The sequence below is a fragment of the Brugia malayi genome (assembly GCF_000002995.4).
Source record: "Brugia malayi strain FR3 genome assembly, contig: Bm_v4_Chr2_contig_001, whole genome shotgun sequence".
In the NCBI taxonomy this organism is placed as follows: domain Eukaryota; kingdom Metazoa; phylum Nematoda; class Chromadorea; order Rhabditida; family Onchocercidae; genus Brugia; species Brugia malayi.
In genome coordinates this window covers 9854901-9872217 of record NW_025062476.1, presented here as the reverse complement: position 1 = coordinate 9872217, position 17317 = coordinate 9854901, and the positions used below count along the sequence as shown (strand labels likewise).

General features: G+C 28.8%; 2 protein-coding genes across 3 annotated transcripts; both read left to right on the top strand.

The window, feature by feature from the left end:
• Nucleotides 1–8273: 8273 nt before the first annotated feature.
• Bma-rps-23.2 (40S ribosomal protein S23, putative) lies at nucleotides 8274–9061 on the top strand (the record flags this gene model as incomplete). Its single annotated transcript, XM_001900801.2, has 3 exons — nucleotides 8274–8437; nucleotides 8669–8789; nucleotides 8915–9061. 3 exons carry the CDS (start codon nucleotides 8274–8276, stop codon nucleotides 9059–9061), a joined length of 432 nt encoding a protein of 143 aa, XP_001900836.1.
• Nucleotides 9062–11980: 2919 nt separating this feature from the next.
• Bm4689 (excitatory GABA receptor EXP-1A, putative) lies at nucleotides 11981–16540 on the top strand (the record flags this gene model as incomplete). Of its 2 annotated transcripts, none has more annotated exons than XM_043079103.1 (13): nucleotides 11981–12052; nucleotides 12266–12387; nucleotides 13102–13178; nucleotides 13433–13497; nucleotides 13673–13869; nucleotides 14016–14134; nucleotides 14321–14458; nucleotides 14626–14765; nucleotides 14964–15063; nucleotides 15192–15273; nucleotides 15413–15613; nucleotides 15735–15903; nucleotides 16412–16540. In XM_043079103.1, the coding sequence occupies 13 exons, from the start codon at nucleotides 11981–11983 to the stop codon at nucleotides 16538–16540; spliced, it is 1611 nt and encodes a 536-aa protein (XP_042935037.1). The 2 variants fall into 2 exon arrangements, with proteins under 2 accessions (XP_042935037.1, XP_042935038.1); XM_043079104.1 differs by having other exon boundaries at nucleotides 13421–13497.
• Nucleotides 16541–17317: the final 777 nt, after the last annotated feature.

Below are 17317 nucleotides of genomic sequence, written 5' to 3'. Positions count from 1 at the left end.
TTGGTCCAATATGTACGTAACTTCTGATCTCATTAGACAAGCAGTGCTTCATAATTTGTGCCCAGCAAAGTTATTGCTGTTAAAGAAATCAAATTCAAACTAGGCCATCGTTAATCATCTAATCAATCACTTACTTAAATAAGGAGGAATAAATATATTATGAGGTAAGAGAACGGATCAAGCATAGGTGAACAAATGATTAATAAGAAGTAAAATTAATAGCAATGAGGTAAACAATATTAGATAAATTACACTGAGTTGTTCAGTAGTACTACCTTTAATTTTTCACAAATTTATTTAAATTAGAAATATATTAGACAAAAGATTCAAAGTATTGAATGCAACGTTACATTTTTATGTTTCTAATATTCATTTGTAGTCAACCTAAATTGGACCAAACTATAATAAATGATTTGAGATTCACAGCATATTTCGAACATTTTTTAGGAAAACGAAATTCGAGAAACTGAAAGCATTCTTTTTCACTGCTCTTTCTCACAGCATATAATTTTCATTCTCATAAATATCCATTTACTATTCGTCTTACATTAATCATCTGAAAGTAGCAATTTTGGAAAATGCTCATAAGTTTAATAATCATATATATATTTTAAATTATCACTATTTCATGTATGATATATGTATGCATATCGACTTTCTCGAAATTTCCACTTCATTTGCTCTTGATATTATTTTAAAAAAGATCAAATCAAACTGGGAAAAACTATATTTTTGCTAAAAATACTTAAATTTGTAAGCACTTTGTAGCAAAGCAAGCAATATATCACAGTTAAGTCTTCTGGCTCAAAATTATTTGAAGAAGTAATCTAGGTTTAGTAAAAGAGCTAAAAGTAGAGAAGTACTGGAAGTTTGAAATTAATCCTACCAATCGTGCAGTTATCTCATTTCACTTACTTTTTGAAAATAAATAGAATGAGTTAACAAAATTTCTGCTTTACTTCACTTAAATTAAATTAACAATCAAGCAAAGTGATAGTGTTGATAATAGCGGTATCAATTATAAATCCATAGTAAGCTCTATCCATTTTCATTTTATTTCCACGTTTCATTTACATTCTGCGAAGTGCAACAGAGAAATCATTTAGTAACATTCCAATTTATATTCCCATTAGGGATTTTCATCTTTTTGATTAGTTTTAACCATCTCATAATCTGACCTAGTCACGTCAAATTAAGCGTAAAAATTAAGCTTGTAATCATTGCTAATAATTACTGATTGCTCTCACGTCTACTTATTTACGTTTAACTTTCACTTAACGTATCCATTTTTTCTTCTACTTATTGGATACTATGAATTGAAATTGGCGTTATAACTGCTTGGGAAATAAATTTTTGCATGCACAATAGCTATACAAATGGCATTGGAATAGCATTCGATAATGCATCTATCAATGATAATTTAATATCTAATAATTTATTTCACATTGAAAATTAGTTTCTTTAAATATTAAATAGAAGCAAAAGAAGCAATCACATATACATTTATAATGCTTTTTCCGTCATATAAGAAACTTTCGAAATCTGAAAATAAATTGAAATAAACTAAACTTATTATTTCTCATTTGTGTCTTATTTTTTTATAAAACCTACATTGTCAATTTCCCTAATACAGCAAAATTTTAAAAGTTAGAATTTTAAAATATAAGTCTTCACTGTATTTTGTAAATGTCAATGAAAGCGTTGTTGATTTGTTATAAATCATCATTTTAACTACTACAAATTATGCAAAAAAGTGAATAAAATAAAAAAGATTCAGATAAAAAAAATAAACTCAACTATATTGATTAGATTATATGATACCATTTATGATTATAGACTATATATATAGATTAATAGTAGTGGTAGAATAAATTTTGAAAACTTGTTTTGATTATTCGTACTAATCTATTATTATATCATCGAAATTTTGTTTAAATTAAAAGTGCAGAGAGCTTATCTTAAAAACCTTTTAAATTTATCGTTTTTGCTTGTAGCTAAGCTATAACATATGAAAATTTTATACGTCACATCGAGATGATATACAGGTGAGACATATTTTTGACATGAAAACTGACTGAGTGTGGCTAGTACAAAATGAAAAATTTCTCATTTTATATATTATTAATGCTCTTTTCTTTCATTTATAACATTATTACACATTCTAATATTAGCACTCATTAATTTCTTAACTTTACTTTTCAAATACTTCGAATTGATTTTACTATTTCAATTGGAGAAAGTTTATCATAAAAACACTTCTCTGTACAAAATCTATTATACAATGAGATTTTCCTTAGTACACATACGAAATAATTTAGGATTGCTAATTATTATTATTTTCGTGGAGTCTAACTAAGTCAATAAAAGGAAACCAATTCGTAGTATATAAAAATTAATATATAAAAATTGTTGTCCACGGAACTTCAGAAATTTTCATAGGAAAATAATTCTTATAAATAAATATCGTAAGATTGTTCAAATTACTGAACTATAGGATTTCCCTATTAAAGAAATAATTCTAATTTAAGAATGCAGACTAAAATCCAAAAATTTCAGAATGTAGAAATTATTTTGTACTAAAAGAAAAAACTGCCTACACTTTTGCGCTAAATAAATTAGCATTCCACGAAAACTTCTACAATTCTTTCAGCTAATAAACTTGCGCCCACATACATTTTATCAAATTTCCCATGTAATTAATCGTGTTCTGCAAATTTAGACTTAAATGTAAAATGAAGGAACGATACGAATCAAATCAAATGTATTATCTTTTGCTAATGATAAACCTTCTGAAGTAGAAGTAGTAAAAGTAAATTAAAATTCGAAAAAAGAAGAAAGGCTTTTTTTTTATCATCAATTCCTTAGAAAATATATAGAAGAAAATGATCAAATGACAAGTTGGTTTGATAGATAAACTTCAAAGTGATGCTATAATTAAGTTAGTAGCGTATAATAATTGCTGAGGAATTCAAATTCATCAGTGGAGATGCTAGAACCAATGTAACCATAACTCAACAGAAATATTAGCTCTGTAATAAGTCAATCTTTCCAATTACTGCAAACCTTAGTATAACAAATTTGAAATCGGTCCATTTAAATAGTTTTCAAATTCCATTTAAATAGCTCATTTCATTAATATTCATCTCCTTCTTCCTTTTTCTCTCCCCTAAAAAAACTATCTTCCATTTAAGGAACAAATAACTTTGGCTCACATTTCCCATTCGGAGCTTATGTTTTTAAAGCAGTGGAAAGAATGTGGCTTGTATTTTTTAAAGGAAAAATTATAAATACTATGATTTAAACCCTTCTTTAGATATATGAATTTCTCCTCTCTCTCTCTCTCTCTTTCTCTCTTAACTTGTCTCTTCCTATTTCCTAAAAACTCACTTTGGAAGAAGAAAACAATAAATAAGCACAAAAGTAGTAGTTACCAAATAATTGAAATTAAATATTAGTTATGATTAATGCTTTAAAATAGCTAAGGTACAGTCTCACCTACCTAATTGAAAAGTTCACGATTCAATCATCCAATGATTAGGCTAATAAGATAATCTAAGCTTATGGAATTTTTTCGCTTACAATGGTGCTTCAACAATGGGAAGTTCTTCGGAATGAAAGAAATGAAATGAAAATACATCAAAACCAAAAAGTATATATATATATTCAAACTTTAAGTTTCTGAAATAAAAAAAAATTCTGAAATAAGCTGCATATCGTTTAAAAATTTGGAATTGTAATTTAAAATCAGTGGTCAGAAGAAGGAGAAGCGTTAATTTCAAATGGTTGTTATACAATGCTACTGAAATGCAACACTGAATGATACAGTAACTGAAGAATGAGAAAACTTTCGGAATAAATTGTTCAAATACCAAAAAGATATTAAATCATTTCATTTCATCGTATTAATTGAGTCATATTTTCATAATATAATGTCTAATTGCTATTTCTTATTTTGCATTTATATGAAGAAAGAAAGTGAATTATTTGCCACTTAAAAAAAAGACTGATGGAAATGCACGAAACAATTATTTATAAACTTAATACACTTAATAATTTACATCTAATAATCGAATTCATTCATTCATATATTCCTTGAACACAAATGTATTCCATATTTTAGAATAATTATCTAAGCACTTATGAAATAATTTCTATGAAATATATTCCTACTTCACTACAAAAAAAAGGAGTAAATTAAAGGATCTCTGTGACTAATGTCAGTAAGTTAATCATCTGATATACTGATAACATTTCCTTAGAAGTTTGTAAGAGATAATAAAGAATGAACCATCTCTTTGTCTATGAAGAAATGGAAAACTTGAATAAAATTCTATTTCTTTATATCGATTTTTACAAGACTTAATTCATAGCATAAATATGAAGCTATTTTGAAAATGGAAATTTTAATGATGCATCATATGACACTATTGCTCTTAGATGACATTTCATACAACAGATTAGTAAAGTAGAACGTATAAGACAGAAAATCGTAAAAATTGTAATGAGAAGAATTATTAAGAATATACGAGATTATTCAGTGTAGCGTGATATTCCTTCTTAGTATTATTAAATTCCAGACTAGATGACAAATGAGTCTAAAAACAAGTTACGATCTATAAGGCTTTAATAGTTGTACTTGCTTAGTCTAACTTGTTGAAACTTTTAGAAATGCATCTCTTCTTCTTTCTGCTCCTGCCATTCGCATATTTTTTTTTTTTTTTTTTGACGTCGTAAGGATGGATTTCACGTGAACAAACATTGAAGCATATATAATTAGAAAAAGATTACATTGAAGGCTATGAAAAAATATATAAATTCAAAAAAAAAAAAAACCTTTTGAAGTTTTAAAATGAAAGCAATAATTAATGGAAATTTTTTTTCCACTTTATTTCATTAATGAAAATTACCTGAAAATGGTTTGAAGGATAGATAAGAAAGATAAAGTTGATTAAGTCTGAAACAGACATGCTAAATGTAGCTATTAGCAAATGGATTTTTATAGGAAGTCATCTGTTTGAAAATGTATTATTCATGCTATCTTATCGCTAACTTTATCAATGGATATTAATTATTTAGATTAAAACCATAATTATTGCTTTGTACTTCTTTTTCTCGGTTATTCTTCTTTTCTTTCATTACTATTAAATATAACAAAGTGCTAATTAATATCAGTAAATATCAACTGATGACAAACTATTTGCCTTCTTTAAATTAAAATTTTTTGTAAGCATTCTTTACACAATAATTTTTATTCCTCAATCGACCGCGCAACTAAGTTATTTTTACTTTTCTTCAAGAAAAAAAAAAAAAAAAAGAATGCATAGAAGATGAAATTAGTTCGCCCTACAAAATCACTTTGAGAATTCTGTCCCAAACAAATGTATGCTATACATTTTTGACTACTTTTACCTCTAATAGGTTAAACCGATCGATTAGCGCAGTCGTCCAGTTCCGGACTCCATTGTTCATTAGCTTATTTAAGAATGAAAGGTCTATTTTCTGACAATTGGAATTGTTACGATGCCAGATGTTAAGTGCTAATGTTAGAAATGATCAAAATTGCGTAAATACTTATTTCAATGTTAAATCATAATCGCCCAAAGAATTCATTTTAAATTACTTTAATCGAGATCTGATTATTTCTTTTCTTTCCCACGTTAGAAAGTATTTCTTTCCCTTTCGCTTTTAAAATCAATAATTTCAAAAAAAGGAAAAAGAAGGAAAACATTCCTCGATTTTATCACTTCAAATCGATCATTAAACAAGAATATGTAATTGAAATTTGATAAATGAAAATGTAATGAAATTAAGTACATTACATTTAAAAGAAAGTTATGTTCAACACGCTACTTTTGTCACGCTATTCAGACAACTTCAAATTATTAAATAGTATTCGACTTGAACTTTTCCAATCGAAGAAGTGTTGATATGATTATGACAAATCAATGTTATTCTGCAGCAAGCAAAGTGATAATTCTCAGGTTGACATCACGACGACTTTATATTTTAATGGAATTCAACTTACATCAAATGCATAGTTACAAATTAAATCGCCTAGATTCTCTAACACTGGTATAGCCGAGGATTTAAGTGAAAAACATTTCATTGATTTTGAAAAATCATTTCTCATTTGTAATCAGAATAGTTTTTGTTATGAAACAGAAAATAAAGTTATCAAAATAATTCTAAATGTTAAGAGCAATGGCATTATAATAAATACTACTTTAAATGGTTAAAAAATTGTAGTTTTATGTTTGGAAAATTGATGACAACATTATTTTTTCTTAAACACATATTCATTGAATTATTGAAATTGTGATGTGATTAGGATAAGGTAAAATTTGTTGTGAAAAAACAAATGGCATTGTTATGATGAGAGAATCTAACCAAATAAGAGACATTAATGATAAAGTTTTGAGTTTTGAAATAAAGTTGTAAATGACTTAATTTTAATCAAAGCGTACAACCTCTTCTAAAATCTTTTTGTTGACAGCAATATCATTGTGAGATATTGCAATCCTTCACATTTCATTTCATACTAAGTAAACGAGCAATACAGATATTGAAATTTCCGCTGATATTCTTCAAGTGCTCTTCTTAAATCGTCTGCTATCCTCTTGTGCTTAAATAAGCTTTCTCAATAAAAGTGAATTTAAAAAAATTCACTTTCATATGAAATGACTTAATCTTTGCAATCCAAACTTTATGAAAAATTGATCACAGAAAGAAACAAATTTTTTTTACATCTATGAAATGAATGAATAAATAAACTGCAGTGGTTGGTTTATCAAACATTAAATTACAGGAAAATACAAAAATAAAGAGTTTTACTTTAAAATGAAACCTGCGACATTCTCTTAAAAAGTATTAGTGAATAAGAGATGTTTTTATTCAAAGTTATTAATATTTTTACGATTTTGTTTTTCGTTATTAAAGGTTTATTAAAAAAAGCTTTTTTTTTTAAAGCTATCTTCTACCCTACCATTTTTAAATAGCAACTTCGCGTGATGGCATTAAAATAGCGTAAGTGATTTTTTTCTTTTTTTTTTTTTTTAATTTTAGCAAGTCTTCAGAAATTTGTCTTAATATTAAAATTTTTTTATTTTTATTCATATTTTCTTGAGGATAGATTTTAATAAAATTTTTATATTTTTTATTTTTCAAAATTGTTTCGGAGTTAACAAGGCTGCTTATATTAGTATGCTGAGCTACATTAATATTGTATATTTTTTGTGAGAAGTGAGAGAACTTTTTGATTTTGAGATATTTTTCTTCCATAAAAACTGAATCTGATATTAGTTTAGTTCGTCGTGAGACAGAGCGGTTTATCTTGTATATTTATTTGTTTTTATCACAGTTAGTACAAAAGATCTGTTTTCACTCCTTTGAAAAGCTGAAATTAAAATAATGTTGGGAATTTTATTTTCACTGTTCGTTCGTTTTTTCTTTCATAAACGTCATTCGACTCCTACTTTTGCCGCAGAAAAGAATTATAGTAACTTGTGTAATAGTAATTATAGTAACTTGTGTTGTTGTTTTCATAATGAGACATTAGTTTGGGATGGTCTTGGTTTGACAAAGATTGTGCTACAACAGTCGTGTCTCATTATGGGATTTTAAGTGAGATTGTGAGGGTTTATGTTTCTGGCTGGCTTGTTACTTCTCACTTTTCATTTCTGCATAATTAGAATCAAATTATTTTCTCCAATCAGATCTCAAGTTGACCATTCGTCCATAACTGCGAGTGTTATTGATCTCTTGATTTTATATTAGATACGTGACGTGTTGTGATGGTGGAATAGACGTACGTTATCTCATCTGCGTGCATTTTTGAATGAAGGGAAATGTAGTCCATATTTTGTCTCATTCTGATGAGTCCGTGGTAGATCAGATAAACAGTTTGTTCATTTAACGTGCCTCAAATTCTGCATATCCATGTTATTACTTTATCGGCCTCTGTCTATATATTAAAATAAAAATGAATATATATTAAAATAAGAAATTGATGAATATTGATTGGACTTTATTACTTGTTACCAGTCCGGAAGTATGCACATTGGTAGAATAGTTGAGTCGTACGATACGCAATAAGCGAAGGTGTGCTTAAAAGAGTAAATAACTCACTGTATGCATTTAGTTTCATCGGTTCACTAATAACTTCAGTGTTTTTAGAATTATTGTAATGGTTTTTATTCCGCTTCTGAAGTTTCACTGCTTCTTGCATTTTGTACGTATATCATTTTAAATTCATTTATTGTTAGCAGTATAAAGCCATGGGAAAACCGAAGGGTATACGCACAGCGCGTAAACTGAAAACGCATAGACAAGCTCAGCGTTGGAATGATAAGGGCTATAAGAAGGCACATTTAGGAACACGATGGAAGGCGAATCCATTTGGAGCAGCATCGCATGCTAAAGGCATCGTCCTAGAAAAAGTGTAAGTAATATCTTCATTGAAGATTTAGATTTTGAGAGATTTGTTTAGTTTATTATTTGATGTAATTCTGTAGTACAGGCCCTGATTTGTCATTTGACATTCTGATATATAAATACTTTGCTTCTCTAAATATCTCATCCCAGTGCTTTGGCGATGCCTACTAGCTCTTTATTCCTTAGAAATCTTTACCAATTCATCTTAAAGATGTGTCTTAATTACTTTCTGCTTTAGAGGTGTTGAAGCAAAACAGCCAAATTCAGCTATTCGCAAATGTGTTCGTGTGCAACTAATTAAGAATGGAAAGAAGATCACAGCATTCGTACCAAATGATGGTTGCTTGAACTTCATTGAAGTAAACTTTTTGGATAAACTGTTTTCAGAGCTTTCATTTATTATTCTTCTTGGTACTCAGCATGGTATTTCTTTCGCTATAAAGACGTCTTATTTATTCTTTAATGGGCCTTGTTTATTTTGCAGGAAAATGACGAAGTTCTTGTTGCTGGCTTTGGTCGGAAAGGACATGCTGTGGGTGATATACCTGGTGTACGCTTTAAGATTGTCAAAGTAGCGAATACATCATTGATTGCACTGTTTAAAGGAAAAAAAGAAAGGCCACGTTCATAAATAAAAAATTCTTGGTTGTTTCGTTGTCGATAATTGTTATGTGGTGGCTATTATAAAATTTTTCTACATTCGAGCATTTTATTTCAGTGTGAAAACTGCACAACATTTTCTGATGTAACAAAAGGATTTGTTTAAATTAAAATTCATGAGATATTTTATAGGACAGAAATTGATTTTCTGTAGAATTAATCACTCTGGTTCTGAATATATGTGCAATACTTTGCAAGAGATTGCTGTTTTGTTGCAATGTATCCTTATGAATTAACGGATTCTCTCATTTCAAATTTCATTTCTGGTTGAGCTAATTAATGTCACAATCAAGAAAGGAAGGATGCATTTTTTTCGGGTTGGATGAAGGGAAAAGTAGAAGTCAAGCGTACTTTTTATTATTTAGATGGTCCCGTAAAGTAAATGTGCGCTTATTTATGCCGATTAGGCTCCTAATGTCTGAAAGCCTCAAATTATAAGTCACGAAGAGGACAGATAATGGAGTGGGTGGAATTAGGGAGTGCATTGGGAGCTGGATTGCGGTAAATTTGTGTTCAGCTTAATTTGCTTCGATAAAATTCGACGGATTTATGAGCCTGCTCTTTGTTCCGTTGATTCTCACGAATCTGCAAGAATAGGAAATGGTGTAATGTATCGTATGGCTTAGCTACTAGCATATCCCAAAGGGAAATGTAAAAAGTCGGATTTTATGAACATTTTTCTTTTTACCCTTTGTGGGATGAGAAGCAGAACCAATTTCTTTTTGGAAGTATTTCTGAAACCAGTAGAGTTGGGATTTAAATTTAAAGTGAAACAGTTGAAGGCCTTGGAGTATATATATGTTTGTGTGTATGTGTGTGTGTATGTGGGTGTGTGTGGGTGTGTTAAATATCTTAATGTTAACTGTAACTGCTTTGTTCTGGAATTTTGCATCGTTGCAGGGCTATTTCTGATATCAAGCTTTCATGGGTTGGATCCCCATTGATGGAATGAAAAAGGGAATTGAGGAGGAGAGTGTTGCTAATCACGGATTGCTTTTATCAATTGAAGAAGTTAATCAAATAACAAGGAGCTGTCAGCTAGTCTCAATCAGGAATCCTGTACCTTCTTCCGTCGTGTTTTTGTTACTAAAAACTCGAAAAACCCACAAAATTTATTCAACTGACCTCTATCGTTTTGGCGAACTATACATTTAACTTATTATGCAAAATGAAAATGCACTAAGAGTTGCTTTTCAGATTTTAGTCCATTTCTTGCACATTTGAATTCTTATCTCATTTGTTATTGAGAAATCCTCATTTATACTATTTCCATTTCTTTATTGCTGCTTCTCAAAATGATTATCCCTCGCTAAAACTTTCTAGAGAAGCTCAACACATCATTACTTATTTAAAATATGCTATTAATCTTAGATTTTTCATTGCCAAATTATTGAGCGTATGCTATATAAGGAATTTTGATGGTTCCCTTCAAGTTTCAATCATTCTGTTGCTAAAATTACTAAATCGGTCTTTTTATTTTTATTTCACTTTGGAATTTAATAAGCAAATTGTAAAAAACGAACTTCGATTCATTTCCATTTCGACAAACGATCTGCAACAAATAATAAAATAACTTCTATTTGCTTTCTTATGGGTTCGAGTTGGTATCATTTTTTTCATTGAGAAAAAAATATTTGAATGCAAAAAAAAGATGAAATTGGATATTTGTCAAATCAAAAGATTCAGTATTGGTATGCCACAGATTCTTTCCTGTAACTTTATACCAATTAAAATATCGGCTGCTTAGTGATATTGCAAATATCATAGAATAAATCTTATCATCTGAATCATTTTCGTCCCATTTATTGTCAAATATTTAAATGAGTCTGTTCACAGTGAGAGGAAGTACCACAAAAAAGTTATTAGAAGTTTGAACGAATGTTGCAGATGAATCATTCTTGTTTCACTCCTTATTATTTCATCCATTTTACTAAAACAACAGTCGTTCGCTAAATTTGATGTGTTTTGTTGCATTAAATTTCATACCAAATTGCTGAAGTATCAAACTTAAAATTCAATAAACATTTTCAAAGCAACTGGATGGGAAAATACTGCTGAAAAATAAAAGTACATTCGAAAAAATTGGATTAAGCAAATATTTCGTCTAATATCCCAATTTGTTAGACTTAATTAGAAAAATAAATTAAATTTTTTACCAAATTTGCTTAACTTTGGGTTAGAATAAAATGCGTTAATTGTGAATTTGATAATTACTTGATTCACTGACTAATATCCCAAATAGAATCATTCGAAGCTTCTTGATTCCTAATTATTCAAATTATTAGAAAGTAGAAATTAATCTATTGAATAAGCACCGATAATTAATTGTGTTATATTTCTTGTCCTTAAAATCTAGAATATATGCTTTTCCGTTAATCATTTTACCGTACAGTACAATAAATACACTAAGTCTAACAAATTGGGATATTAGACGAAATATTTGAAATCAGATACAATCATGATTGATTATAAAGGTTACATCATGTCATCCAAAGAGATAATTTCCGATTAATTAAATGAATGATTCTAATGAATTCAGTGCTAATTACTCTAATTGCTGTAAAAGGTATCTCTCTATTTAAATCAACAAATTTTTGTTAATAAAACATTTAGTGCTGAATTGAATGAAGTAAAACGCAAGTACTAAATTTCAGATAAACACTCATCTTTCAAACTTTGCTTTATTTAAATCTTTTATTTTAACAAAATTTCTGTATAATTTCATCCATCACTGATTTATACAACTTTTTCATTTTCACATTTTCCTTATTCCTTATTTTCCACTTTCTGAATTGTTCTCTTTGCTGAAAATTGTTATTTTCTAGCCGAAAGCTGTAATGAATTAGTGCATCATTCACCATTTGCAGTAATGTAACTAAAATAAAAGTTGATGTATTCGTTGGCAGTAATGATAGCTGTGATTCATTTTTGGATATCACTGTTGGTGAATGGAACAAGTCAGGTGCAATTAATTTATCATTAATTGCTTTTGCTACTTTTGTTTATCTTTACATTATTTCTATAAAGTAATAAAGAAGATTGTATGCGTGATAACGATTGGTTATCAAACAAAGCATAATTATCAATCTTTCGCGTAATCTTAATCAAATGTTCAAACAACAATATTTTAAGAACATTTTTTGATTGAAAAATTTTTTTTTGTCATTTCTTTCAGATTGCAGCAGCAGGTTTCCATGCTTCTAATGTTAAAAAATCAGATGGGTTATACGACATTATGGCCGATGATGATTCGTCTGTGCAATGGTCTACATACTACCGGAACGGCATTAGCGGAAAGTATAACTTTTAAGTTGATTTTAGCAAATCTATTTTCCAAATTTTACTTTTCATTTTGTTTACTGTTTGATTCTGTTAATATGAGATGAATTTAAAGTACAAAGACTATTCTACTGCCTTATATTTGATTGATCTATTGAATTTCAATTTTTTAATCACTTCATTTTGCTATTTCGTTTAATGCTCTCTCATTTGCAAATATTATTTTTCTCTTTAACTTTTTTACTTGGCCATTTCCATCATTCATCCTATACCCTAAACATGCATGTAGTGTATGCTAAATTGCAATTCAACTGCACTAAAAAGCTTTTGCATCAAAATGCATCAACTATCCATTTATCGCTTTTATAATAACATTCCAAGGAAATCGTTTCAATAATTGGCTTTTCTCCTGAAGTAACTTCTACTTGTTACTAAGCATTTTTCATCCTTTGCAAGTTCAACGAAACTTACATGAAGTAATTATATTGAAAGCTCTTGGAGGTCATGATAAATTTGAATTCTAATATTTTAGCTTTTATAAAAGAAATTCAAATTTTCTCTCCAAATCGGAACTATGTTTTTGTTTGTTCGTTCTGAAAACGGAATAATTCACAGCTAAATTGTGAAGTTTTAACTCAGCCATAAAAGAAGTCTTTTCATCCCTAACGAGAAACTTGAATAAGTTAATTTTTCATCTTTTTTTTGGGGATTGAAATTTTTGAAAAATTGTAGTGAAACGAGCGATTTTTTTCATTTTCTTGTTCGCACTGATTATGATCATCGGAAAGAACCGGAAAATGATGACGGAGGTTTGCTATTCCGTTTGGTTAAGTTGATTTACATTGTTTCAGTTTAATTCATTTTTATTTTAGTCAAATAACATTTTCAAAATAAATATTTTAGGTGTTTCAGCTAAAACTCTATGAAATTGACAAGTTTTTTTTTTTAAAAAAAAAACTTAATACAAAAAAAAAAAAAAACTTAATACAAGTTTTTTTTTTAAAAAAATATAAATTGAATAATTTTTCCATCAACTGGTATGAGAACTTAGTTGTGTTTGCAGAAGCGGTTATAATTAATGTATCAATTGTTGTTAGCAATATTCGAGCTGTTTCTGAAGTTACTATGGTACGAGAATTTAGTTGCTTATTTGTTTTAAATTTTTTTCCTAAATATTTCTTGTCTTCTAAAACTAAAGATATTATCATTTCTGAACAAGTATTCGAATGCTTGAAGGTTTCATTTCATCGGTCTTTTCAAAAGTATCATAATGGATTTTACACTTGTCTATAAGATAATTAAGGACTATGCTCTTGAATTGTTTTATCGTGAATCATGGCTGGACAAGAGATTGCGTTATCAGAATCATTTCAAAGATCGGAAGATATCATTACATGAAAGTTATATCAACTTCTTATGGCATCCGGACACATTCATGCCAAATGCGGTCGCTTCCAAGAATCCGCAAAAACATTCAATTTCACATCGTTCTTTGCTGAGGTCAAAAGTCTCCTACTATTTAAAATTTTACAAATTGAATAAGTTGACAATTAAGAAGTGCTGTCATCTTGAATAGAAAAGTCTACATGGCTAGATGTGATAAGGAGAATGATAAACATTGCCTTCTTCTCAAATGTCCTGTTCAGGTTGAGTGAAGATGGCACAGTCCTCTACAGTAGACGTATTTCCATCGTGGCCGAATGTCCAATGGACCTGACACTTTTCCCATTCGACTCACAATTATGTAAACTTGGAATCGAAAGTTGTTAGTTTAAACTTATGACAATTGACCCTACTATTTGTTATTCTTATTTGCAAAGAGAAAAAATAAGAGATATTTAATAAAAAGCATTTCAATCTTACATTTTATTTAAAAAAAATAAATTAAATAAATTATAGTTATATGACTTATATTGAATTGGGATTTTAATAGAAATTTAATTATTTGCAGATGGATATACAGCAGATCGTGTGAGATATTCCTGGTCCAAAGACGTCAAAGCGCCGCTACTGCTTCACAAAATCCGGTTGCCGGATTTCCAAATCAAAGAAGCTTATGTGACGAGCGTTATTGAAAATTATGCTACAGGCTAGCTTTCCTCTGCCTTTTTAAATGTAGCAAGTTTAAGTCTGAAAATTCTTCAAATTTAAGCTTTGAATTTTGAACCATATATTCAAGGTTTTAATTATAAGTTTCTTCGAGATGAAAATGTTTCCGTTAATCACAAAGAACAAATTTATTTTATATTGCTTTAGGCAATTATAGCAGACTTTATGTATGTTTTGTGTTTGATCGTTCATCAGGATTTTGTCTGATCCAATTGGTAGTCCCATCTACGGCAGTTGTCATCACCTCATGGGTCTCATTATGGATGGAAAGCGAGACTGAATTTCAGGCAAAATTTTTTTCTGGCTGATAAATTCTAGCATTTTTGTTAGAATCACAGCTTATATATATATATATATATATATATATATATATATATATATATATATATATATATTTTAAATTTGTTACATTTCAGTAAATTCAACGAAGTTAGAGCATTATGTTAAATTTGAAAGTTTGCATTGAAATTAAATAGAAATTTCAGGATATGGTTTCAATTATACTGGCAATAACATTTTTGATATTCTCATACAATGAGATGATGCCTCGTGTAAGCTATATCAAAGCCATGGATATCTATCTTGGTTTGTTTCTATCTTTTCTTAATTTTCGTTTGAATTTTAATAACATCAAAAGTAGTATGTTATTCTTTCGTATGATCTTGCTAATAAATTTCAAATTTTTAAAGTTTCATAATGCAATCTATTTTCAGGTGTATGCTTTATGGCTGTGTTTTTATCTTTGATCAAGATTGCTCTTGTAAAATTTATGCGGCAGAAGCTTAATAAAGAAAGGTTATTGTATTAAGTTAACCTTAAATTCATTTTGTTACTTTGGCACCATGGTAATTAGATGATACAGAATAATCACAGTATTAAAATGCTATCAAATTTGTCGTCAATTTTAATTAAAAGCAAATTATGTCTTTTCTAGTAGATTTAACTCATACAGTAGTCGAGTAAACAAAAACGGAACATTGATTGAAAATCGATGCAGAAAGCGATCCTCCATGGTTGCATCGATGCTAGCAAAGGTTAATATGGCCACAAATGATACATTTAATGAGCCTGGCATTGTTGTGGCATCATCGCGGACGACTTGTATCGATTTTGATTTACCTTCTTTGCAGCAAAGGTACTGATAGTATTCACAAATTATGGTAATAAAATATGCAAATTATTGAACAATTTGGTGAAATTTGTCAAACTACACTCCAAAGAAATTCCCGAGAAATTACCTTACATTTTAACTGTAGATCTTGTCGTTTGTCTAATTCACATACATCAATTTCAATGAATGATCCATGCGAATTAGACCATTATTTGGAAAAACGACGACAGTTACGATGTTTCACTTTAAAATATTTGTTGCATAATTGTCGATTATCAAAAAAGTCAATACAGATGTTCCATTGGATAACTCAGGTTTGAATCATTGTCGTATTTCTCTTGCGAGAATCTATTAATTTTGGAGTGATTTATCTTTTTATTACGACTCATTATTAGCTTATTCGAGTGAGTAACGGAAATATTCAGCTAAAACAAGGACAAAAAAAGAATTTAATGAGTTTTAAGTTTTTTTTCGAATTTATAGCATTCGAGTTATTGAGGCTTCGATTAGAAAATTAATTATGAAACAGATAGCATTTTGCTCTGTTTTTAATTTGCTTTTTTTTCCTTTCTCTTTTTTGTTCTCTGTCAAATATAATCGGAAATAAATTTTTCAATTTGATAAATTTTGACAATTTTTTTAGAAACTATTATTGATTTTTAGAAAATAAGATATAATGCATTGCTACTGACCATATGTCTTACTAATGAGATTTTAATACCATAGCGAACGGCGAACCATTCATTTGAAAACCAATGAACCAGTTACTCTGTCAATAACATTAATTAATGTCTTACTAATGTCATAATGGTATATTTTCAGATGATCTTTCTGATAGCATTCATGTCATTTTGTCTATTCTATTTTCTGTTATATCCCAACATGCATGTCAAAATGGAAGATGTCGAATGCGATCGTACAAAATCAGAATGGTTCGCCGAAATCACTTAATCATCTTAGCAGCTTTAGATTATATGTGATAAGTTGTTACTCCCACTTTCTTTACTGGTGCAAAGTTTTTTCATGAAATTTTAACAAACTTTTCTAGCTAAAAACTTATTTTAAGCTAGGAATGTCACACAATATATGTTTATTAGTTCAATGTTCTCAATCATTTTTCCGTCCCCAAAAAAATTTTGGATGTACTACTTATGAATTAGTTTGAATGCTATAAGATACTGTTCGAGAATCTTATCTAATCAGCAATTATGAGATTTCGGAAGTTATCTAACAGATTTTAACTATAGATCAATTGTAAAAATTAAAGGGAACTTGATCTATCAATTGTATAAATTCTTTTTGTCGCAAATATTGTCTAAATGAAGAAAAAAAGTCGCAAATTTGAAAGGTCTATTTATTATTATTTTTCCTTTTTCTCTCTTTTTTCTTTAGTTTTCTTTTCATTTTTCTTTGCTCATTTTTTCTTGTAATACATTTATTTTTTCTTTGCTATAAAACATAAACATAAACAGGAAGTGTTGTGTTTGTCATTGTAGTACTACTGAACAACATTTAACCGTTCTGTATTACAACTAAATTATCAATTCGATTTCGTTTCACTCCTTCAGTTTAATTTGACAAAAATTTCAACTTAATTTTTAGCAATTAAACGATCACATAAATATTTAATGTAATAATCAGAGCAAAAATAATATAACAATGATTACTATCACACAATTAATATTAATCAGATCGATACTTACTGAGATATGCGACAATCAACTTTCA